This window comes from Gracilinanus agilis, chromosome 3 (assembly GCF_016433145.1).
Source record: "Gracilinanus agilis isolate LMUSP501 chromosome 3, AgileGrace, whole genome shotgun sequence".
In the NCBI taxonomy this organism is placed as follows: Eukaryota; Metazoa; Chordata; class Mammalia; order Didelphimorphia; family Didelphidae; genus Gracilinanus; species Gracilinanus agilis.
Genome location: NC_058132.1, coordinates 509,250,660 through 509,277,357, shown reverse-complemented (window position 1 = coordinate 509,277,357; position 26,698 = coordinate 509,250,660). Strand labels below are relative to the sequence as shown.

At 35.8% G+C, this 26,698-nt stretch overlaps 1 protein-coding gene across 1 annotated transcript in view; it reads right to left on the bottom strand.

The window, feature by feature from the left end:
- Positions 1-26,698, bottom strand: part of CARS2 (cysteinyl-tRNA synthetase 2, mitochondrial) — a 74,164-nt gene that overhangs the window by 20,387 nt on the left and 27,079 nt on the right. The window contains exons 8-10 of the mRNA XM_044670526.1: positions 24,452-24,585; positions 22,924-22,988; positions 17,283-17,349 (exon numbers count right to left, since the gene is read on the bottom strand). Coding sequence (XP_044526461.1) covers positions 17,283-17,349; positions 22,924-22,988; positions 24,452-24,585 — 266 coding nt within the window. The remainder of the gene's footprint in view (positions 1-17,282; positions 17,350-22,923; positions 22,989-24,451; positions 24,586-26,698) is intronic.

Below are 26,698 nucleotides of genomic sequence, written 5' to 3'. Positions count from 1 at the left end.
GGAAGGGGAAGTAAGAACATGAATCATGTAAGCATGTAAAAATTTTTCTAAAAATAAAAATTTAAAAAAATAATTTCACCTTCATCAGTGAAAGTATTGGGAAGAGATTTTTGGTTTCATTGTTCTCATGTAAAATTAGCCCATAGAATTGATGATGAGAAAAAGAAGAAAGAAGGAGGGAAGAGGGAGAGGAGGAGAGGAGGAGGAGGAGGAGGAGGAGAGATTTCATCAGGCAAATAAAGAGTCTGTAGTCAAAAAGATCAGTAAGGAGAGGACCATTCCAGTGGAAGAGGACATTCCTGTTGAAGAGGAAGATCCAGAGGCATTGAAGGACATTGTTGCAGAGACTGAAAGACTTGTGGCCAATAAACAGATAAAGATTTTAAAAAATTTTTTCAATGAAGAGGATCAAGTGATTGATAGACTAATGTTTCTGAGAATTTGGGTAATGTAACATAGCAACATAGCATATTTTCATAATGCATTCAACAATACATATTACTGCCATGGATTTTGAAGGAGAAGAGAGTTCTTCTGGCAAGATAAGAAGATGGAAAATCTGAAGTTTTGGTAAGTATATTTCATGCAATAGAAACATAACATAACATGACATAGCATAAATAACAATACAACATAAACATATACATAAAAACATAAACATGGTTAAGATATATTGATTCAAGTAATGAATCAATGAATAATTAGTTTAGGATTTGGTTATATATAAGTGTCCATGTAGGTAAATGGATACTGTTTAGATTTTAGATAGCTTAGAATAGTATTAGTATAGGTAAATAGGGTTAGTTTTAGGAGATTTCATTAAGATAGGGCTGTAGTTAGATAGATTAAAGTTTAGGGTTCATAAGATAAGGTAGAGTATTGAATTACACAATATACATTGCAACATATATTACATATAACAGAGTACACATCAAAAAATATGTAGATATATGTAAATAGTGTCTTTTATAGTTAGGGTTGAAAATGTATATCATAGAGTATGTACATGTATGTGTAGCATGTATGTATGTAAATATTAGGTGTATATGTATATATCATACATGTATATGCATTGTGTATATTATATATATTTATAAAATTTATGTAATTAATAATTTGATACTGATTAAGTTTTTACATAGGATAGTTAGATACACAGTTCTATGTAAAAGTTCAGTTTTGTGTAATAAGAATAAGGTTTTAATTTGGAATAAGATTGTGTTGAATTTTCATCTATTTTTAAATGTATTTTGCATAAGTAACTTTTAATGGATTGGTTTAACTTTTTTGTAAAAGCTTATTCAATGTTGTTTATTGTACTTTTCCAAAATTTTCTAATTTTCTATTTATGCATTGCATGGAGTTTTGTGTTTATATTTCTTTTCTGATGTTTTTTGCTTATTTTGCTTTTGCATATGTTTGCTTTTCATTTTGAACATTATAACTGTTCAATGTATAATTTTTCCTTTTCCTTTCATTTGTTTGAATCCCTAGAGTGAAGTAGTATTAGATAGGATAAGATAAATGAGTGTAGGCTGTTTATTATTTTGGTTAAGATTCGGTTTAGGTGGAATATAAATGTGTTGGTGCACAAATGCCAAAACATTGTTTTCAATACTATTTTGGCTTTGTGTAAAGGGGGGGGGTTGTTATAAGTAAAGTTAAGTGTGTGTGCAGAGGGCAGAGGTATGGGAAAGCAGAGTAAGGAATTCTAGGGGGAAGAGTCAGTTGGCCTAATGCTGGTTTTTCTCTCTCTCTGGTGTTTACCTGGGGGAACTGGCTACCTGCTTTTGCTGGCTGTGTTAAATCTGGACTTCTCCATCCTACCTGCTTCCCTGCTACTTGATTTAAACATCTACTGAGCTTCCTATGTGATCCTGTACAGCTGAGTTATCTGTCTGAGAATTTGGTTTGGGTCCTTTTGGATCCAAAACCTCTTCTTTGGCCCTGTCCTGCCTAGCTGCCTAACTACTTGTGTAAATGGAATTAGCTCAAGCCCATTCATAGTCAAAATTCTAGCCACCAGAGATAATGTCATCCCCACCTCCCATAGTGGGGAGGGGAGATGAGTTACCCACACGTGACAATAAGTAACAAATCAAGAACAAGGGACTGCTCTTTGGGCAGTCCAAATCAGTGTAGAGACTGCCATTTATCCACTTGAATTAGAGGTGGACCCACAGGAAGTGACAAAAGACACTATCTCTTCAAGTATGTTGGTTACTTCCTATTGGGGAGTTCCTGCTTTGAACTTGGTGCTGAAGGATCTCGGCTGAGACCTCGGGCTGCTTCCACTCTGAATGGTCACGTGGGTAAGTTAGGCTAACTTCCTTGGCCTACCTTGGCGTTTTCTAGACTCTACATTAAGCAGGCTTCTTGCCTCTCTGATTTCTAAGGCCTTGTGGCGTGTAATCTAGTTTTAATTAGCCTTTTAATCCTCTCTCTCCGTCCCGGCCTCTGCAGGCCCGGACTAGCCTCTCCCTCTCTCTATTTCCTTTGCCTTCCACCCTTCCTAATTGTAAATAAACTACCTTAAACTTGATCCTGACTTGGGTCTATTTTAATTATGGAATCAATCTGAATTATTGATTCCTGGCGGTCACACCTTAAATATATATCTATATAATACCTAAAATTCCCTCTTACATACCTCCATTACCACCAAAAGGGGGGTTGTTTTGGGTTAGTGTAAGATATTTATATTAGGGTCTGGGTCCCTAGATAGATAGGTGAGCTCAGTGTAGCTAAATCCACAAAGACTCCTGGTGAAAGGACATCTAGATCATGTGGATTTAAGATAGAAACCTTTAGCTTAAGTTTGTCCAATTACCTTCTTAACTTTCCCTTATTAAAAATTAAAACGACTTTTATATATCATCTTAGTGGGTATGTGGGTGTCATCTCAGTGTCTGGCTCTGCCAGCACACTGGGCTTAGTGGCCTTCCCAAAACCAGGGTACTCTTCTGATACTAGCCTAAATGACATGCAATCCCATCCCCCAAACCTTCACTTTTATTTCAGACATGAATAGGCAGTTTTCAGATAAAGAAATCAAAACTATCAATAAGCACATGAAAAAGTGCTCTAAATTCCTCCTGATTAGAGGAATGCAAATTAAAACAACTCTGAGGTACCACCTTACACCTAGCAGATTGGCCAATATGACAGCAAAGGAAAGTAATAAATGTTAGTGGGAATGTGGCAAATTTGGGACACCAATGCATTGCTGGTAAAGTTGTGAATTGATCCAACCATTCTGGAAGGGAATTTAGAACTATGTGCAAAGGGTTTTAAAACACTGCCAGCCATACCGCTACTGAGTTTGTACCCTAAAAAGATAAGGAAAAAGACTTGTATAAAAATATTTAAAGCTCTGCTCTTTGTGGTGGCAAAAAATTGGAGGAACTCCATATGAACTGGAAAAACCTCCAGGAAGTGATGCAGAGTGAAAGGAGCAGAACCAGAATATTGTACACAGAGACTGATATACTGTGGAACGATCTAATGTAACAGGCTTTTCTACTAGCAATACAATGACCCAGGACAATCCATAAGAAATTATGAGAAAGAATACTATCCATATCCAAAGAAAGAACTGTGGGAGCAGAAATGCAGAAGAAAAACATATGATTGATCATGTGGTTCGATGGGGATATGATTGCAGATGTTGACTTTAAAAGATCATTCTACTGCAAATATTAATAATATGGAAATAGGTTTTAAATGATACATGTATAACCCAGTGGAATTGCTTGTTAGCTCAGGGTGGGGGGAGGGAAGAGGGAAGGGAAAGAATATGAATCATGTAACCATGGGAAAATATTCTAAATTAATTTTTTGAAAAAGTGATCATCTCCCTCTCCCTTCCCCTATTTCCTTGCCCTGTAATACTCCAGGAATATCCAGGTAAAAAAGCAGTAGAGAATACCCAAGAGGTGCAAGGAAGGGGAAGCACCTGGTCCCTCCATACTAAGGCCTACCCATACAACTTCAGGACACGGCTGGGGATGCATTAAAACTTTTGTTCTCTTTGTTTAAAAAAAAATAGCTTTGACAATATTGTATAGACTTTATTCTATACTTTAAAATAATAACAAGCTATATGGAACAGAGTTCTACAACTACAGATATAATCCTCTTTTTAGTCTATTTTATATATGGAAAATTTCCTTTTTGATATATATTAAATTTAGAATAATTTAAAATTTCTTATTAAAGATAAGGTTGGCAAGGTCACTCTTTTTATCCTGTTGGTTTTTTAAATTTATTTTCCAAAATTATTGAAGACTACAAAGACATTGTGTTTTGACAAGCTCAATCTTCCTTTACATTTAAGCAAATCTTCAGTCCAGAATCTAAACAGTTTTAGAGGCAGCTGGTAGTGTCTCTAAGTGGATAGAGAGCAGGACCTAGAGTCAAGAAGCCCTAAGCTCAAACATGGCCTCAGATATAAACTATTTGTGTGGCTCTGAGCAAGTCACTTAATTTCTTTTGCCTAAGTTCCTTCATCTATAAGATGGGAGTAATAATAACCCCTATCATTCAGAGTTCTTGTAAGGATCAAATGAGATGGTGTTTGTCAAGTGTTCAGCACAGTGCCTGGCACATAGGAGATGCTTAACAAATATCTGTTTCTTTCCCTCTTTCCTTCTCTCCCACCTCGAGCAAAAAAACTAAAAAAAGGAAAAATGCCAAAGAAAACTCTCAAGATAAACCCAGAAACTAAATTATCAGTTGTATTGGAAATTGGACAGAAGACCCCAAAAAGAGGGCTTAACTCTGGAGAGTCTGTGAGCAGATGCCAAAAAAAATAGTCCTTTTGGCTGAATGATTAAGACCTTGTAAGAAATACACAAAGGAGAGAATGGATTCTTCTCTAATCTTCATCCTAATTCCCTTAGAGGAATTAAGAGAAAAGCAGTTTTCCTTGGCCCTAAAAACTCAGGTCTATACAATACTGAAATTGGAATGTTGTAGAACAAAAGTTTAATTTTAATTTGTTTTGTAAACCAGAATGAGATTTAAGCAAAAAAGAGGGAGATGCTCATTAATAGGTCTACCATCGCAATCCTGCTGATTCTAGGGAGAGTAAAAACAAACCTGAGGAGTAAACATTTAATTTGAAACTCTTATTCAAAAGTAACATTTCAATAAACAAGTTCCTGTCAAACTTTGACAGAATTTGACATAAGCTTTTATAAATGTATTTACAAACTTAAAAAAAAAACTTTAAAAAACTTCTTTCCAACTCTTTGTTAGCGAAAAACACAAACAGCAGTGGGATATTTATCAGAAAAGTAAGAAGAAACTTTAAAGTACTCAGTGTCTCGCAGCTGACAGGAAAAACAAAATGAAAACAAAAAAAACCCCTTGAAATCTGGCACTCTTTAAGATGCATAAGGCACTGTTGCAGTTGGCTACTTCTGCTCTAACCTTATTATCATCATCTCTTCCTATCCTTCTCTAAATGTTTCCATATTCTATGCTTTAACAGCAAAGATGTGCTCGGGCTATTCACTGACAGCTCCCTTACCTGTTACATCAGAGATGAGAAATTAAATATTACTGAGCTGCAAGCTTCCTCTATTTAAATCAACCAATTTAACATTTATTAAGTGGCTAGTCTGTACCAGGCACTACACTAAGAAGGCCCTCGCCTACCCTCCTGAGCTGCCTAGAGTGGAGGACAGCCCTTATGTCACACTAACTAGGAAGGCTGATGGAAGACTGGTGAAGCTAGTGTGCCAAGTCAAGGGAGCAGCTCCTCTCTGAGACTAACCAATCTCCCTCTTTTCTGCTTTTGTTTTGGCCAACTCGCTTCCCTTTTATAGGCCTCTTCTGTAACATGAAAAGCTTAGATCTGATCTCTAAGGTCCTTTGCACTCTTACTATCCTATGAGTCTCCTCTCCATCTCCAACCACCGTCTTATTCCCACTTCCAACCCAGTCAACTAGCCTTAGGCTCTGTCGCTCCAGTTTAAGGGTAAGCAGAAAGGAGGGTGGGCAAATAGGCACATGTCTGACAGCCTCCCTGTTTATATTTTTCCCTTAGTGACTAACATGGTACTACCCAAGTAAGGCCTTAAACATTCCTACATATGGATTAAAAAACAACAGTAAAAGTCTCTTGCCCTATCCATTACAGGTCTGATTCTTAAGTGAAATAAATATCTTTTAAGTCTCCCAATTAATATTACAGTTTGGACAGTGGAGAAATTAAAGTTGTCCATCAAGATGCAAACCTAACTGCCAAAAACTTATTTATAGGAAATAGCAAATGAAATTTCAAAATAATTATTAACTAAGGAAGTTTGGATTACATGGTAAAATAGCTGAAATATATAGTATTTCTTTTATTTCTGGAAAGTTACAATTAAAGGTTGACATTTTTCCAGTGCATTAGAGCAGGAAATGTCAGCTAGTTCCTCTATCAGAAGATGGTAGGACTAATCAATTTCTAAGGAGAGCCAGAGAATATTCATTCTCAAGAAAACAGAATACAAAAAGGACCAGGATCCAATGATGAATAAACATTTGTGGTACATTAAGTTAACAGTATGTTCCAAACTTAGAGAAAATTGAGTTCTTTGAAATCAGACAAATTTACTAGATGGTAGAATCTAGCTGAATTGTCATCAACAAAGGAAAAAGGACAACTAAGGAGCTACCCACTGGATTTCCAAAGTTCTATTTGAAAACTGAAGGAAAAATTTGTAAATATGGATAGATGAATAAGTATGGATTCAGAAAGATCATGCATTTATCCAATAGTATTTGTTATAAAAAAATAAATAAGGTAATCTGAGTTGGTCAAACAAAGGCAATTTGTGTGTGAGGAACAATAATGGGGGTATAGGAGATTATAAGGTGATTGGAGGAGGAATGAAGGTATAAGAAGATATATTGGAGATAAAGGAAATGGGGTAGGTAGGAGAGGGCAGCTTAAACAGGTTTATTCCCAGAAGCCTGAGACAGAGAATACAGAGAGGAAACCAGGGCCAGTAAGAAAAGTTTAGGTTTGGCTGGAGGGTTTCTCTTGTTAGTTTCAAAGTCTCTTGAGGGAGGGGTCGAGAGGACCCCTCCCTGCCAGTCAAACTGATGGCTGGAGGAAGTCTTGGGTAGGTACTTCCTGCCAAGATGGATGCCCCAGTTTTTTCAAGAAATAAAAGAAAATGATTCCTTCCCCTTGAACCCTTGTCTTAATTTTCGACACAATGATTCACCAGAGGCTAGAATAGGTAACAAGGGGATTTATTAATACCAGGGTCAGTCAGAAGGGGAAAGGGGTTTAGGATTTTCTAACTGCGGCTAGGGAGAGGGTGATGGTGGGGGATGGGTCACAGGAGAATTTTAGACTGAGAGAGGTTGCTCTCCTAGTCAGGAGTTTTGACTGCCTTTTAAGTAAAGTTCTTATTAAATCTCTAAAACTAGGGGTAACTTATTTGAGGATACTCTACTAGCCTATAGAAACTAAACCCACAATGTCTAATCACCAAGCCCTCCCTTCCACCCAGGACCCAAAGGAAATTCAGGGAAGGGGAGAGATGGAGATGGAAGATCAAGGAGAGGTCCAGAGAAATGAGATAGATCCAAATTTCCCAAGACAAATAAGCACAGGCCAAGGCGAAGTAATTAGGCCAAAGCCAACAGGTTAAGCCAAAGCAAAAGCCTCCAGCCACAGCAAAAGCCAGAAGGCAAAAGCCTCGTCAGTTGGAACTTCACCTCTATTTATAGCTTTAAGTTCTAACTGACTTTCTGAAGATTCTAAGATGTTTAACTGACTTTTTGTGACTGTTAGAATTACAGAAGCAAAAAGTTTCTGTTAGCCACCTTGCATTACATATTTTACAGAAAAAGAACAAATAGACTAAAGTAACCTCACCTGCTGACTGTTGAGTAAAGCAGTCTTTATGGAGGGAAAAACTTCCTCTATCGTTCTCACTGTCAACCTTTTAAGAAATATGAAATTTTTTCATAATTTACCTGAATGTCACAGAATGCTAGTCTATATACTCAAGGATAAAACACCGTAGAATATGTTTCTTGTGGACAGGGACTACTTCATTTTTACATCCCTCAACATTTAGCAAAGTGCCTCACACATAATAGATACTTAATGTCTGTTGAATGGAACCCAAGTGTGATCACATAGTATATATATACCAAAATGGGTTTCTAAATATGTTCTAAGTCACGCCCAAGCATGAAACTAGTAATTATCTGATGGCCCATGAAGTTTGCAATGAAACACAAATTGAAGATAATCCCATGGTCATTTCATCTTTGTTGGAAAATTGGAAATCCAGGCTACGGAAACTACCCTGAAGTCACTGTGACAAATAGATTTTTATATTAATATTCTTTACTCTTTTTTACATAGAAGATGAAACTACTGCTCTAGTACCAGTAGGAAATATGTTTCTGAGTCGTTTTATTTAGTTTTTATATTGGGCACTGATTCATCCACTTTCTATTACTTGAATCTCTGCTTATCAATGGCATACTTCTGGCCAGGTTCAGAAATATAATTTGGATACTCTGTCACTTGAGTTAGGCTGAAACAAAAGGCAAATTTAGCTTCAATATAACCCCTGAGAAAAATGGGGAAATTTTTCTATGCACTATTCCATTTATTCACTAATAAAATGGGCATCAGAACACCAATAAGATTGTCATGTATAGCCCAATCATAATACTCAGTTAATGAGAGTAAAAGAATATGAGAAACAAGAGCAAAGCAGTGAGCTATGGTACAAAGTTCTCCACATGTCTAAATTCATGTGTGCCAAATAAAGTTACTTGGAGGGGAAACACTAAGGTTTTTGCTTTTTTTTTCCCTTTTGAATTTCCTATGTAACTGTTTACTTGAATATTTAAAAGATCACACATGTACAAAATTTTCCATTCTTTATATAAGCTTTATTAAAAGCTCCTTAGTAAATAAACTAGACAAATCCTGCAGTGATTGTTTTGTTTTATATGTATATATGTATATATGTATGTTTGTTTGTTTATTTATTTATTTATACTTATTTATGTATATATACAGTATAGTTAGAAATATCTTGAATACCTAAAACTACATTACCCAAACTTCCTTTCTGTATTACCCATAATGCTTTTCCCTTTGTCCACCTTTGCGTTGTCACATTTGTATCCAGTTTACAGTAACTCCTCCCTTCTTCTCTTTTGCTCTCAAGAGTGGGCTGAATAGCTAGATCTCTTATTTTAATTATTATTAATATGCTTTTTAAATGTAATACTTGGAATATTGGATATTAATTTTAAAATCCACATTATGGCAACCTGAAGGGACAGAATTTAAAAAAAAAAATTTTTTTAAGTCTTTGAGAAAAGAATAGATGGCATAGATAAGTTTTGCAAAACTGCCTGTTTCTGCTACTCACTGGCTCCCACACAGCCCCACCCCCATGCCTGTCTCCCACTGCTGCTTCTCCCATCCACCTGCTTGAGCTGCTGCTGTTACTGCTCCTCCTACCCAGCTTGCAGTGACTGGATCCACTGCTGAGAGTCTACCAATCTGAACCAGTATTTTTTTTTCCCAAGAGGATGACATATAAAAATCTTTCCACCCCAATCCCTTCCCTCACCCCACATGGGTTTTCCAGCATGTGCTAGCCATTTTTTAAGCCAAAGTCTTAAGCTGACCCTGGACTCTTGGCTGAAAGAGACTTGCAACTCAGGAATTTTTTTTTTCACAAGAAGGGGAGGACTCCTGTATTGTTTCTTTTGAGGACAAATAGACCAAAATTCAGTAGATTTGAAGTAGCAGTGTTTCAGATTTTGTCTCTACCTTTTGGCTAGTCCTTCACATATGCAAATACCCTACTGTCCTCCCTAGTAATTTGTCCCTTCTTTCTGTTTACTCTATAAACAAACCCCATTCAGCTCTTTTTCAGGAAAAATGCTATTAGGAAGCATGCTTGAAACTCTGAAACAATAGTTTGAGTTGGTTGAGCTAAAAAGTACAGTTTGAATCTGCTTAATTCTTTTCCTGGGGGTTTTTGTGCTGATTGAATACCTTGCAGTTCAGAGCTTGACTAATCTTAAGATTCAGGAGTGTAAGGGGGAAAAAGGGGTTTTATGGGATAAATATATTAAAAGATAGTCACCAGAGGATTGAACTATTATCAATTCTCAACTAAGAATAATCTCAAGTCAAATTTGACTTTTATGTAAGCTTATTTACAATTAAGAAGAGAGCAGTATAGACTTAATCCAATTATCACAGGGGAGAAATTCATCTCCCCACAACCCCTTGCCATTTAGCCAGCCTCTATAATACATCTAATTTGAGATTCTTCCATACTATGTTCTGGGCAGAATTCTCCCTCACTACGATGAAATTCAAAGCTCTGACAAACAAAATGCAAAATGGATGATATATTTTGGGGGGAGGGGGAAGAACCTTAAAAGAGATCTAGAAGTTTATTACTTGCTAATCATTTTCAGCTTCTCCCCTCTTTAACAGTGAATAAGTCTACTGGGATTGGTAAAAAGGTTTTTGACTGCACTGCCAGTACCTTGTCACTTGCTTATATTATTATATATTCCTGATTGCTTTAATGTTAAGTTTATCTGAATTATTCTAATTAATATCTTTCTGTTATATGAATCTTTATTTTGTACCCTTCCCCTATGACTATATTGAAGAACATATCATTGTAAAAGGCCATAAGTCCATCTGATTCATCGAGGTCACATGTTGCTTATACAACCTTTGCTTCCTTTTTGCCTTTGTTAACTGTCACATACATGATGATGGATTGACTCCATCAAAAACTGGTTACAACCTATATACAACCACTGGAGAATTTAATGAGCTAAATATCACAATTGTTTTTAAAGGGTCCATTTTGTAGCTGACATGAAGTGCAATGGCACTATTATATATCCCCACCTCCACATTTATAAAAATGCAATGGAAGAGACATATGGCGATCTCATACCAGAGGAGCTGGGAAGGTGTTCCTAGGGCGTGGTACCTTTAGTAGGCTCCCAAGAGGGAGCATTCCTCAGGTAGCAAGTGGCTTCAGGATAATTTAATAGTTTTAACTCTTCATCTTATTCTACTCTTCCACCAGAACAATATAGATTTCTTATCAAGGTTCAGTTCATAGGGTTTAAATGTCACACAGCAACTCTTGTGAATCCTATTTCATACTGGTTTTGTTTGCTATTATTAACTGGGCTATTGTGAATTTTGGGAATTTGGTACTTTATTTGAATGTGCATTATCTACTCTACTACTGTTTTGTTTTTATAAAGCTGTTATTTTGTGAAAATCATTTGTACTCACACAGTCGTTCATGGCCAAGTTTAAGAATGGATCTCATTTTCTGATGGTGAACTTTTGTATTCTACCTCTCCTTGGCTGACACAGTGTGTCACTGATTATAAGCTATATATTTTTCTTTTTTTTTTTTCTTTTTTTTTTTTTTTTTTAAACCCTTGTACTTCGGTGTATTGTCTCATAGGTGGAAGATTGGTAAGGGTGGGCAATGGGGGTCAAGTGACTTGCCCAGGGTCACACAGCTGGGAAGCGGCTGAGGCCGGGTTTGAACCTAGGACCTCCTGTCTCTAGGCCTGACTCTCACTCCACTGAGCTACCCAGCTGCCCCTAAGCTATATATTTTTGAATTTGAAAGCATTTTTATTATTCTTTTTCAATATAGTATTTGAGTACTTTGAAGTACATGTAAGCAGTATTATTTTTTTATTTTGCCAGTTAATATAAGTTTAAAATATATTTGTTGTAATTAAACTGCACACTCCAAATCTTTATACTATAGAAATAATGCCACTGATTGTTTAAAAATTATGGGACTCTTTGCTTAATGATTCTATCTAAGTCCAGAAGAAGAACATATAAAGAGCCACTGCCCAGTGCCAAAGAAGCACAAAGCTAACCTGCAAAGTGCCAATTGAGCACAAGGTCGAAGAGACCACCCAATCCCAATAGGATTGATGTAATTTTGAGTCAAGAAAAGAGGACTTGAACTTGTTTGGGGTTTGAGGTTGCCGCTCTTTTGACATATATCAGAGGCTGGACTTCCTCTGAACCCTAACAAGCACCTCACACTTTGGCTACCATCCTGGCTCCTATAATCTAGTCCCTTTTCCATCTCTCATAGTGGCAAACTTTCTGTAGTCCTGGCTACTGATGGGGTAAGTACATAATTACATAAATCCCTTTAATTTGGGCCCTGATTCAAGGACCTGTTATAAATTTGTTTTTCCTTTACTTAAATTTTTTAGACATAAGACTTTGGCATTTTATATTTCATCCACAAGTTATTTTTTCTCTTTTGTTCAGACTTTTTGATGTTTTTAATTTCTTTTGCACATTGATTCATATACCTCATAACTCAGCCATGCACCCCTGAGTGATCCCTGTGTTATTATCCACCTCAGGGGAAGACTATGCTATGGTTGTGAACTTTGATTTGAATCTAAGCAATTTTAGGATAAGAAACTTGCTACTTCCCAGAATCCAGAAGACAAAGCTATTTAGAGAAGGTGCCATGAAGATGCCTGCAGAGACCACACACTGCATCAAGAAGATCCAGAGTGAACTTTGGGATGTACTAAATTGAACTAAGGGGGGTTGAATGCAATTATTTTGAATGTATACTTTTATGTCAAAGGGGACTGCCCCAAAATTGGCCTTTTGTCAATGTAGCAATCATTGGTTTTGCTCTTTTTCTCTTTTATCCCCAAGTTGTTATGATTTTCCTTTAGAAACTGTAATGTTATATCTACCTCTAGTTAAAGTTATAAGTTAGTTATGTTTAAATGATCCATTGGAGAGACTGGTCTCCCAAAGGATCACAGTGGGGAATATATAGTTAGAAATCTCTTGGATCCCTAAAACTACATTACCCAAACTTCCTTTCTGTATTACCCAGAATGCTTTTCCCTTTGTCCACATGTACATCATCATGTTTGCCGTAACTCCTCCCTCTTTCTCTTTTGCTCTCGCAAGCAGGCTGAATAGCTAGGTCTCTTACTTTAATTATTATTAATAAATTTTTAAAATATAATACTTGGAATATTGGATATTAATTTTAAAATCCACAATATATATAATGGACAAGGGCAATAGGATATTTCATTAAGTAGGGTAACCTGGATGTTTATATGTAAGGCTTATTTTGAAAGCGTTTTAAAGTTTGAAATGTCCATCTATAATTTCTTAACTGTAGTAAATGCTGTCATATCAAAGGTCTCTTTTGTCACAGAGGTCTCTTCTAATCCTTATTATCCTTTTCTACACTAGTTTTCCTCATTTTTCTAATTTTCAACTAGTGATTTATAAAGCTAACTTATGGATGACTAAGAAACTAATAAAAGATTAGATAGAGTAAAAATATCAATACAAAGGCTTCTCTCTTGAAAGCCTTCTACGGTGGGGTTGGGAATGGTCTGACACCTGATACTATAATCCAGCTATCACCCAACTATCAGATCCTAAATCGAGCTTTAAAAGGGTCGTCCTATAACCTAAGAAAAAGTGAGTATGTAATAAGATCTTGCTGGACTGTAACAAATCTTAAGATGCATTGCTTATATATGAGGTCTCATCTAATGTTCTGCTCTTCCTTGTTCCCTTCCCAAGGAACAGACAGGACCCACAGGGAAAGCTTCTCTACTATTGTTTTGAAATGGAGTGGCTGTTTTTTCTTAATTGTTTTTAATGTTCTGAGACAATAAAAGCTTTTTTCCATGTATACCGAAGCTGAGGAGAGCCACAGAAAACAACTACTAGGGGGCACCCACTTGGCTTAGTGGACTGAGAGCCAGGCCTGGGGAGGGGAAGATCTGGGTTCAAATTTGGTCTCAGATACTTCTTAGCTATGTGACCATGGGCAAGTCACTGCCCAGCCCTTACCACTCTTCTGACTTGGAACCAACACACAGTATTGATTCTAAGGTGGAAGATAGGGTTAAAAAAAAAAAAAAAAAGACTGCTAGAGTTAACTTCTTACTGGCTAGTCAAAGACAGTTCCTGGGAAATGTGGCATGTGAAAATGAAATATATGACTCCATATTCTTTCCTCTATATTTTTATTAGTCTGGAGGTTGGAGGGAAAAGAAAAGGCAAGACAAATGAGGGAAAACAAGTGAAGCACAAGTGCAAACTGACCATGTGAAGAAAATTAAGCTGTTCAAGGAAGAAAACTCTACTAGGTAAGCATCATGAAAACTAGATTCTAGACCTGACACTAGCTATGGGATTTAGACAAATCATTTAACTTTCCTGGGCTTCTATTTCTTGATTTGTGAAATTAGGGATAGGCCTAGATTATTTTCCAAGGTCTCTAAAAATTAATGTTTGTGATTTTACTTTAATAAAAGGGTTTTTTCTTCCCTAAAGCTTAATTGGGCTAGATCATGTGTTTGATTATCTGTACCTAAGAAAAGCCTGTGCCAAAGCCATTCATGTAGTAGTAACTACCCTAATTACTATCACAGCAATTAGGAAGAAATGTTCAATCTCCATAGGGCTAACCTTGAAAATGCAAAACAACTAAGTGATGGCTAACATCACAAATTGTTATTGGAGTAGGTTGAAACAAGATTGTTTTTTTCAACACTCTTAACTCCATTACTGCCCTTTTTCTTTGTCCTCCACATCACAGAACTCTAAAAGTCTCAACCTGACTTTAATAGGTTGCTACTCACCTTTGGCTTAATTGTGTGTGTGTGGGGGGAACTGACAGACTTTTCTGATCTGACTGAAGGAATATTATTCTAATGTTCAAGTTGTGTCTTAGATGTCTTCATTTCTAAGATTTAAAATGTGCACATTAGAAGGAAAAGCCTCCTAATAAAAGTAATTGTCTCTAAATCTACTGAGAGCATTTCATATATACTGACTTTCCATTACTGCTTTATCCCCCACAAGTATGGAGGATCAGAAAACTGATAATCTGTACTTCTAAGAAACAACTTCCACAAAAATTCCTTTTTAGAAATCAGGACACTGATGCCCAAGGCCCAAAATAGTTTTACTGAGCAAATTACAAGGTGTCTCTCCTGACTTCTTTGCTATATCCACTAATCACTCTACCCCAGAGGAAGTGAATGTATGTGAAGTCACAAAGAATAATGGTGAACACTTCTATCCTGTTTGAAATTGATAGGTCTGTGCCACACAGACAAATCAGTGTAACAGAGGTCTATGCAAAAGACCCATGATCATCATTCTTATCTTTTATGGTGTTTCATTCTGAGTGATTCTACTTTATAGCAACACTCATATCCATGAAATTCTATTCATTGTATCTATATGCCATTTTGCAAGCCGTTCAGAGCATCTAGAAACTCCTAACTAGCAAATAAACTAAAATTCAGAGGTTCCACAAATAACTAGAATTTCTGAAACTGTCAGTCAAAAAGCTTCTTTGAAATCAAGTTGCTTATACAACAAAGCTTACAAAGAGTCACAAGCTGATAGATTAACCAAATAATCTGCCTCTGTTACGTCCTCCCTCTCATCCTTTAAAACTCTCTAAGGCTGGGGACTTCATTAATTCTTTTTTCTTTTCTTTTCCAAACTAATAAAGGACATGCTCTTAGATATAATTACAATACCACCAGCATGAACCAGACCCTATATTCTGTCAAAGAACACAATTTTACCTCTGATTTTGAGTAAATAGTTTTGGAAAAACTATTTCTTTCTTCACTAAGATGTAATTATTTATAAAAATTGTTTCCTTCTCTAAAGGAGGCTAAGACTTGATAGGCAGTAAAAGGCAAAAGTTCTAAGCAAAGAATCTGCCATAAGATGGGTTGGGCACAAAGAACTGTTATCCAGGTCAATTGTTTTCATTTTCTTCAGCACAAAGCTTAAATTTTAAAACTCTAATTTAATAAACATTTGGGACTTTAGCCACTAGTATTCTGTCTCTACCTTAAAATACTTCCCTAAATACTGCTTTTATTTTAGGGAATGGGGCAAAAAAACTTTCACATGGTTACATTCCTATATTTTAAGCTGTTTACTCAATTAAGATCAACTTCTACCTATAATTTCTCTAGAAATATTAAATATAACTTTACTTATTATTACTTTAATAAATAAGCAGAGACAAACTGAAAACCACCAACTGCCAAATAAATATAAAGTTTAGTTTTATCTTTTTCTTTCTCATGGATTTAAAATGAAAATATAAGTCTGTATTAGTTGTGGATCGATCGATCTATCTATCTATCTATCTATCTATCTATCTATCTATCTATCTATCTATCTATCTATCTATCTATCTATCTATCACTTGACATAGCTAGCTAGGAGAAAATGCCCACAAAACCATAAACCAAGTAATTGAATGGCATTCCTGTCTTCATTTTTAACACTGGGTTTTCCCTCTGGTTACCTAACCCAATCTATGGTTCTCTATTACTCTATGCCACAACCACATATATGGTGTGTATGTATACAAAGAAATGCACATAAATATAACACATATATAAGTATGTGTACACACGTACACAATACACACACACACACACACACACACACACACAACCTAAAGCAAGCAAAATAAAGAATTGACAGTACATAGTATAATGGCCAAAAATGCTATTATTTTTTTGAGGGTCTGGGAGTTAAAAATAAGGTTTGTGTAAGCAGCAGCCACTTTGACATGTGTTTATGTATCTGTTCAATGTAAAATGACTGCTTTGAATATAGACTCTACTGCCACTTCATTCATACCAATGCCTCCAATTCAAAAATTACAACTAAGCTATGCTTTAAAGAAAAAAAAAATTAGAAAGGCTCCCTTCCCCCCACCACAGCATCATTATTTCTTAACAAGCCGGTTTATTAAACTGTCCAGCATTCTATGTCAATGTTTCACCACTGGAAATTGTGCATTCATAGCTCTTTTCTTACTCACCATGTGTTTCTGTCTAAACCAGGTGACCAAAGAAATATGGCTGTTATCAAATGCTGTGTTTTCTTATCTCAGTGTCTTTATACCTTGTAGCTGGAATATGGCCCCTCCTTGTCCTCTGCTGAATTCCTGTCCATTCTTTAAAGTCATCAATCATCTCCTTCATGAAGTCTTCCTTAATTCCCTAGTCAGGTCAATTCTGCCTGCCTCAACCCCCCCATCACACACAACCCCTACACTGGTCTCATATAACAATTTGTTTTAAAATTCTCTGATATATTCTGAAATATGAGCTAAAATGTTCTAAGAGAGTAAGACAGAAAATGAAATACTGAAGATAAATTGTTTTCTTACCTGACCTATAACTGCTAAGCATGCAGAACATCCGGAAAACGTCTGGAGAAAACTTCTTTAGAAAGTCCTAAAATTTTTTTAAATGAAGTACATTTATTACAATTTTCTACTACAAGCAATATTAGTATTAACTCAAAAGATTGTGTGACATAGTAGACAGAGCACTGGAATTGGGAATTAAATCCTGAATTTGAATTCTACCTTAAATACATTGATTATATTATCCCAGGGAAAAGTTACTTAACTCCCCAAGACTCAACATCTTCATCTGTAAAATGGATAATAATTGCACTTACTTCACAGAACTGTTGTGAGGACCAAATGAAGCAACATAACAAAGTGCTCTGTAAACTTTAAGTTTGTATATAAATTTAAGTTACTATTATTGTTGTTGCTATTATTACAAATGCATGTTAACACATCAAGAAATCTTTGGGGAGATGTTTCTGTTCAAACACTAAGTATCATAAAAAGTCCTTTCTGATCACTTATCCCCCTTTAAATTTTATCAACACACTCATACCATGTTGGTGGAACTATGAATTACTATGAAAAACAATTTATAATTATATAAAAAGAATAAGCTATTCATTTACACATTCTAACCCATACCTCCACTGCTAAATATACATCCCAAACATAGTCAAATCCCCTCAAAAGGTTCAAAATTTTAAACACAAAACTTTGTAGGGTGGCAAAAACTGGAAACAAAGTGAGTACTTCTTGATTAGAGAAAGGCTGACAAAACTGTGGTGGATAAATATGATGGAACAGTACTGTGTCAGAAGAAATGAGGAATTGAGATAACATGTGAGAAGAATTAGAGACAGTGATTAGAGGTTAAATAAGCAGAATCAAGAGAACAAGAGCTATGAAGAGTACAATGATGTAGATGAAAAGAATGCTAAAACAAAGCCAAATGCACAGTTGTAATGACTGATCTTAACCAGGCGGACTAAGGAAACACCTTCTCCTTTGAAGTACATAGGTGTAGAACAGATTCAGCAGCCTCAAGTACAGCTGACTGGACTCAGAAGCCAGCCTGGTGAAATAGTTATGTGAGCCTGAGCTCCTGCTCAGATCCCTTTAGGGAATGTCCTAAAGCAAGATTTGCAGCAATATTCTCTTATGGAGCTCTGAGGGTGGTTGTTGTGTAGCCTCTAAGCCCTAGTCTGAGAGAAAGAGTAAACATTTCTCTAAAAGCAGGGAAGCAAAGAAGGAAAATCAGCAAAAATGATGAGAAGTGCATTACATTGTCTTTTATCATCGTTGTTGTTTAAGCATTTCACTTGCATCTGACTCTTCAAGACCCCATTTGGGGTTTCTCTTGGCAAAGATACTTAAAGGAATTGAGGCAGTCAGGAAGAAGTGACCGGCCCAGGGTCACCCAGCTAAGAAGTGTCTGTGGCTAGATTTGAACTCATGAAACTTAAGTCTTCCTGACTCCAGGCCTGGCACTCTATTCCACAAGTCCCTTTATACAGAATGCAATGTGTAGAATCTGTATGTGGAAGCCAGTGATAAAGTATCCACAATTACTTTAAGATAACTATAGGAGATCAGATAATAAAGTCTTTTGAAAAAGGAAAAAATAAAACACAACTTGGGCTGGGACCGCTGAGCCAGGCATCAAATGACATCAGACTAGGCCCAGATCCAGCCACCTGCACATATCCAAGGCCAGGGGCACTTGTCAGGACAGCTGGCTCTCTCCAATGATGGGCCATCAGATGAAATTCCATTAGTTCTCCACTGTGTAGAACTACCCAAAAGCACCTGTCCATCTCTCTAAACCTAGCCTAGGGGAGGAGGCAGATGGACTTTGACTTTTTCTTTATAAAAGTCCTTATCCCCTGCTATTCCAGGAGAAGATGGCTCAACTCCCAAAAATCAGTAGCTGCTTCACTACCACCAGCCCTAGCCACTTCTTTCCAATAACCCCAATAAAAGCTTTGCCTGAGATGACAAACTGTTTTGGAGGGAGACCAACCCCTGATCACAACAAAACCACAAATTTACATTAACTACCCCACATGAGAACTATCCAAAGACGCTAAAATAATGGTGGATTAAGTTGGTCTAACGCAGTAATGTTTTATGGACTAAAGTTTAACGAGGTGTGGGTAGGTGTTAAATTCCTGTAAGTACTTACTATCTACTTTGGGCTACCCACTGGCCTTAATGTGTAAGGAGCTCAAGTTCTCGGGTTATATCTTTAGTGTAATGCAGGACTGATGCAAGATCTTATTACATTAGTCAGTGAAGAAGAGATGTCTGCATTTTTCGGGGAGAAAGAATGGGTAGCTCAGATCTGTGCTTTCATCAGTACAGAAAATTTCCAGTGAGAAAACTGTCTCTACAAATGCAAATCAATACCTGACCAGAAATATATAGTTTTGGAGGGTCGCCTGGGACCCTGAGAACTTAAGTGATTTACTCAGGTTCAAACAGCTAGTTATACATTAAAGGCAAAACTTGAATTTAGGATCTTCTTAATGCCAAGACTGGGGCGGGGAGGGGGGCTATTTATCCACTAAACAGTGATGCTTATTATTATTATTAATAAGTTATTAATGCATGAATGAATAAATTAATTTCTCTTTCTCTGTTGGTTAGACTATCAGATGGCAGAAAGAAGTGCTATTCTCCAAAGTTCTTCCCATAGATTCTGAAACATCCAGTCTTCATTCTAAAAATGCCTGATTCTCATGCAACCTTTTTCCCCTGTCCCCCACCAAAACTCATAAATGGATCTTCCTTTCCAGGCCTCCATACCTGCTAAGGTCTCAAACAATGCCAAAACCTCTACCTAAATCAAATTAAATTGCTTTCACCTAGTTTGACACACATTTTTTAAAACAAGAGTAAGAAGGGAGTCTTCAAGGTTCAAAAGTTCATTTACTCAACACAGCAAATGGAGACAACTTTCAGGATTAATCTATCTTGCTTTAATTTTCTACTCTAAGTACACAGCTCAATCACCAAAGCAGTTGATCCAATAGATTTTTATTTCCATGAATGTTGCCCAAATTATAAAGCAAACTAGCAGCCAACTTATTCATAACTAAACTTCTCTCCTCTGTGGTACATTTCAAACATAAAGGATTTAGGAGAATGGAAGGGGAAAAAAATAAAGTCATCTGAATACCAACAATTAAAAAGTTAGTTGTGATGCAACCAAAATCAGAAGGAAAACAAGAAACTGGGAAAAATTCTTTATAATAAAAAACTCTGACAGAGGTCTAATTACTCAAATATACAAGGAGTTAAATCAACTGTATAAAAAAATCAAGCTATTCCCCAATTGATAAATGGGCAAGGGACATGAATAGGCAATTTTCAGATAAAGAAATCAAAACTATCAATAAGCACATGAGAAAGTGCTCTAAATCTCTAATGAGAAATGCAAATCAAAACAACTCTGAGGTACCACCTCACACCTAGCAGATTGGCTAAAATGATAGCAGGGGAGAGAAATGAATGTTGGAGGGAATGTGGCAAAATTGGGACATTAATGCACTGCTGGTGGAGTTGTGAACTGATCCAACCATTCTGGCTGTCAATTTGGAATCATGCTCAAAGGGCTATAAAAGAATGCCTGCCCTTCAATCCAGCCATACCACTGCTGGGTTTGTACCCCCAAAGAGATCATAGATAAACAGACTTGTACAAAAATATTTATAGCTGCGCTTTTTGTGGTGGCAAAAAACTGGAAAACGAAGGTATGCCCATCAATTGGGGAATGGCTGAATGTGGCATATGCTGGTGATGGAATACTATTGTGCTCAAAGGAATAATAAACTGGAGGAATTCCATGTGAACTGGAAAGACCTCCAGGAACTGATGCAGAGTGAAAGGAGCAGAGCCAGAAGAACACTATACACAGAGACTGATACACTGTGATAAAATCGAATGTAATGGACTTCTGTACCAGCACCAATGCAATGACCCAGGACAATTCTGAGGGATTTATGGTAAAGAACGCTACCCACATCCAGAGGAAGAACTGCAGGAGTGGAAACACAGAAGAAAAACAAACACTTGAACACATAGGTTGATGAGGACATGATTGGGGATGTAGACTCAAAATGACCACACCAATGCAACTATCACTAATATGTAAATAAGTCTTGATTGATGACATGTTAAAACCAGTGGAAATGTGCATTGGCTATGGGGGGTGGGGGGCAGGGCGAAGGGGGGATGAAAGGGAAAGTAAAAACATGAATCATGTAACCATGGAAAAATTTTCTAAAAAAATAAAATATTTAAATAAAAAAAAGTTAGTTATGAAAACTTCCTCAGAATAGATGGCAACTCATGTTTATAAAATACTGGTTATGTAGCACAGTGAAAAAATGTTGGGCTAGAAATCAGTAAACTCACTAATTCTGTCGCTCACAATTAATCAATCAACATGCATTTATTAAGCACTAACAAAAACAAAGCACTATACTAAGTGCTAGGGAATCAAAGAAAAACAAAACCATTCATTCATAACATGCAGCAGCATGGTGCAGTAGAAAGAACATAGGCTTTGTAGTCAAAGGGCCTGCATTCCAGAGTCCTTTCTGCCATAGTGCTTCGCTTTCTTATCTTAAAAGGAAAGTGATAGCGGGTGCCCTTTAGGATACTCTCATCTTTAAAGCCATAACCCTGTGATTAACCTACAACTGTATTTTCACAAATTGAAAGACATGTGATTCTGTTATTATAATGATCCTTTCGCCAACACAAGAGCACAATCCCTCTAGACCCCAACTTCCTCCCTAGCAACCAACCTTCTCAAGATGAGTATTTTACTACACTGGTTTTACTATGACATATGTTGTCTTTCATCAACCCCATACATTAAGTTTTTGGAGCTCAGTGAGACCTCCTAGTTTGAGTTCCAATGACACAATCTTCAAGAAACCAGAGTCACCTCCATACCAAAGAATTATCATAATTAGATTTTACAGGAAGAACATTCTATGCTGCTTTCACTGAAATAATTGAAGTATAGGGAAACCAAGAGTTTTTACAGAAAAAACTTAACAAGTTTGCTTAATTTCCTCTGAAGGTTTTTTAAGTATTTAAGATTAGGAAAGAAAATTAAAATCAACAAACATTCACTGAATGAATAAACTAAAAATTTTTCTAGCATTTTAACTGATCTGTGGTTGGTGCCTTTTAGTGGCAGGATTTATTTTGGGGAGAGGAGCGAATACTTAGAATCTGGTTATTTTCCATCTATGCTTATTTCCTAATTCAGGATTATATTTATTTGGCTCTGCAAATTCAAAAGTCAAAAGATTATTTCTGTCAAACCATCAAAAAACATTTTCTTCAATCATATTTGTTTTTGATTCTCACTATGTACTTTCTACATTTCACTCACCATTACATAGTATGGTATATGTATGTAAGCATCATAAAATGTGTCAGCAAGTAAAAGTAGAAATAACTAGGATAAAAAGGGAAAAGTTTTTATATACTTTTAAAACAAAGAAAAGTGATATATGCTAGATGGAAAACCTTTTTTAGAACCATGAAAGAGATTGTAGGAAGTCAGAGTCAATTATATGGCATGCAACACACATACATTTTAAAACAAATTTAAGAATTTGTCATTCTTTTTAAAAGTTTTAAAGTACATTACCTTAATTGTAATGTAGTTTTTCAGTGATTTTGACATTTTTTCTTTCCCTTTAACATGCAAGTGCCCTGGAAGAGAAATAATGAGGCTAAATTAGTTGCCTTTTGAATCATGAGAAAACTAGCTATCCTGTAAGAAAAATACAAGGAACTAATATAAATAATAACAGGCATTAGAAAATTTGGAATCCGTTAGCATAGAAATACCTCTACTCAATCAGGGCTAGCATTTAATATAAGCATAACACTAAATCACTGTGATGGGCAAACTACAGCCTGGATCTGGCCCATGGGGAATAATTTGCCCATCACTTATCTAGTCCCTTTTCTGTCTTTCATAGTGTGGCAAACTTTCTGTAGTCCTGGCTACTGATTAGGTAAGTACACAATTGCTTAAATCACTTTAATTAGGTCCTGATTCAAGGACCTGTTATAGGTTTATTTTTCCTTTACTTAGATTTTTTAGGTATAAGACTCTAATATTTTATATTCCATCCACAAGTTATTTTTTCTCTTTTATGTGGATTTTTTGATGTTTTTTATTTCTTTTGCCAATTGATTCATATACCTTATAACTCAGCCATATATCCCTAAGTGATCCCTGTTTGTTGTTATTTTCCTCAGTGGAGACTTTGTTATTGTTGTGAACTTTGATTTAAATCTAAGCAATTTTAGGATAAGGAACTTGCTACCTCCCAGAATCTAGACAACAAACCTATTTGGAGAAGGTGCCATGAAGATGCCTGCAGAGACCACACACTGCATCAAGAATAACCAGAACTGAACTTTGGGATGTGACTTTAGGGAGGGTTGAAAGCATTTGTTTTGAATGTATACTTTTATGCCAAAGGCGATTGCCCCCAATTGGCTTTTTATCAATGTAGCAATCATTAAATTTGTGGTTTTTTCCTTTTATCCACAAGTTATTGCAAGTTATAAGTTGATTATGTTTTTATGATCCAATGGGGAGATTGGTCTCCCAAAGGATCACAGGGAGGTACGTATAAATGGAGATTCTGAACTTTGGACTACATCCCCCATAAGTCCCTTAGTATTTCCCAAAATTCCCTTTAATATCTCCTGCACTTTCACGTTTGCATGGTCATATTATTATTTTATAGTTGGCTATATATAACTCTCCCTGCTTTTTCTTCTGCTCTGACAAGCAGGCTGGGTGAGTTTAGCACCTTTTCCCTCTAGTTTTTTATGTTAGTTTATTATTAATAAAAATTTATAAATACAATATTTAGTTATTGTATATTAATTTTAATCTCTATACCTCCTAGTATACACAATCTAGTCAGTCTAATTTATTCTTATAAAAGTATGACTCCAATCCAACCAAAAAAATTTGTGTTTCCAACAGAAAACAGATATTCAGAAAATGAGCAGATTCCAAATAGATGACAATTCACTGAAGCTGTACATATATATGTTAGTTTATGTACCTCCCTCCAAATATAGCACTATCAATATCAATAAAGAATGAATACTTGCACAATAAATAAAACTAATTTTAAAGTGCCACTTACCTGAATGTAGAAAATAGTTTCCCCACTGCTTGCACTGATGATATACCTCGCACTGTGCAATTTCATTTTCATGATGTGGAAAAGCTAAATCGATCCCACCTGTATGGATATCCAATTGGCTTCCAAATACCAAACTGAAAAAATATATTCCATGGTTTGAATACACTCACACAGCAACTTTTCTCCAGAATGTTAAGTATTCATTACCCCTAGTTTCACATAATATGCAGAGAAAATAACTAAAATTAAACCACAAAGCTCTAATCAAACCACTGAACATTTGTTCATTTCCAGTATGTTAAAAAAAATTAAATTCAAATGAAAACTGGTATTTTAACTTAGTTTTACATCTTCCAGTGAATAGTCCTAATCTTTCTTTGATCCTAAACATCAACAAATGATATTTGAAAAAATAAACAAAAAACACTGCATAGACAATTGCTCTGACTTGCAAGAAGTTAGTATATGCAGGGTGACTGCAAAGTAATGAGACTGATTTCTTGTATGGCTCAGGACTTCAGCATCATACCATGGAAACCAAGTTAACAAATTCAAAGCATTATATTTCAGTCATGCTATTCCTGTTTGTTTAGTGATATTTTCATTATTATGACAGTCTAATACTAGACAAGGCTACCAAAACAAATTATTTAATATTAAATTCATTTGAAACCTGCTGACTTTTTGACAGTTGCTTAAAGCAATTTTAGCTTATATCCAAAACAAGATGTAGATCTGTAACCAAAATACTAATTTTACTAGCATGCTATTATCTATATCAGCTCTTGTTTACATGTCCTATAGCCTTGCCATAAACTGAGTATCTATTACATGCAAGGTACTGAAATAAGTACTAAGAGCAATACAAAGATGAGTACTTCTGCCAGCAAAGTGCTTCCAGTTGAGAAAAGATATATGCCCACTCTTAAATTTTTTAAAGTTTAAGTATCAGCTCAATACAGTAAGAGAAACTGACAAATGATTAATTGACAGATGAATTATTCAGACACTAATTACTACAGAAATTCATGGGGAAAAGAAATCACTTTGGATTGGGGTTAGTCAGAAAAGGCTTTATGAAGAAAGAATCTGATCAAGATACAAGGAAATATCTGAAGAGGTCAAGAGTTCTTAACTTTCTTTTGTGTCATAGACTCCTCAGGCAATCTGGTAACACCTAAGGAACCCTTTCTCAGAATTTTTTTAAAATAAATAACTGAAGGAAAAGCTAAATTTCAGTTAGAGGTTAATAAAAATAAAGATGTAATTTTTTTTCCCATCGAAGTTCAGGAACCTCTTCAAACCTGTCCATTAAACCCACAAGAAGACTGTGGGATCCCAGGTTAAGAGACCCTAAAATAGGTAAAGAAGATGAAAAGCAGTCCATTTCCAACAGACTGAATGACATAAAGAAACAAAAAAAAGCAGAGGCAGGAAAGTAAAAGGCATTTTTCAGAGTAATAAACCAGTTTGATGGGAGCAGAGGGTAGCATTCCTCCAAAGCAAAGCTTACTTTCATATTCAGTCAAAAAGTCAAACACAATAATCAACCCGCTGTTACTGAAATACCTTCAAATTGCTAGCTTTGTGCCTTTATATTTTAATCATTTAAAAAAATGTTCTTCAATAGTGTAACAGTATTATTTATAGTTAACAGTATGATAATATTAAATAACTAATGTCCTCCTGGTCTAGGACTGGTGAAAAAAAAATGTTAATCCTGAAAAATATAGAGGCCTATAATGTGGTCATTTCAGCCAGAGACATGATTCTTTGAAGAAGCTGGGAGATCTCAATTAAAAGCTAATTGTGCTGCCAGTAACATAATGAAAAGCCTCCAGTAGAGGAGTATGCAACCCTAAATGATATACTAATAATAGTGGCAATCTTCACAATGAAGTGTACTTTTAAAATTTCCTAAATTTATATCATATTGGCTGGATTGTTTACTATCATTTATCAATGTGTTCCTCAAAATTCCCCCTGAAGTAACATAATTCAATACAAACACATCCCAATTTAACAGCAAAAAGTAAAAACCTTAGGTCTAGATCAACATCTCACACCCTACACCAAGATAAATTCAGAATGGGTGAATGACTTGAATATAAAGAGGGAAACTATAAACATGTTAAGTGAACACAGAATAGTATACTTGTCAGATCTCTGGAAAAAGAAAGACTTTAAAACCAAGCAAGAGTTAGAGAAAATTACAAAATGTAAATTAAATGGTTTTGATTATATTAA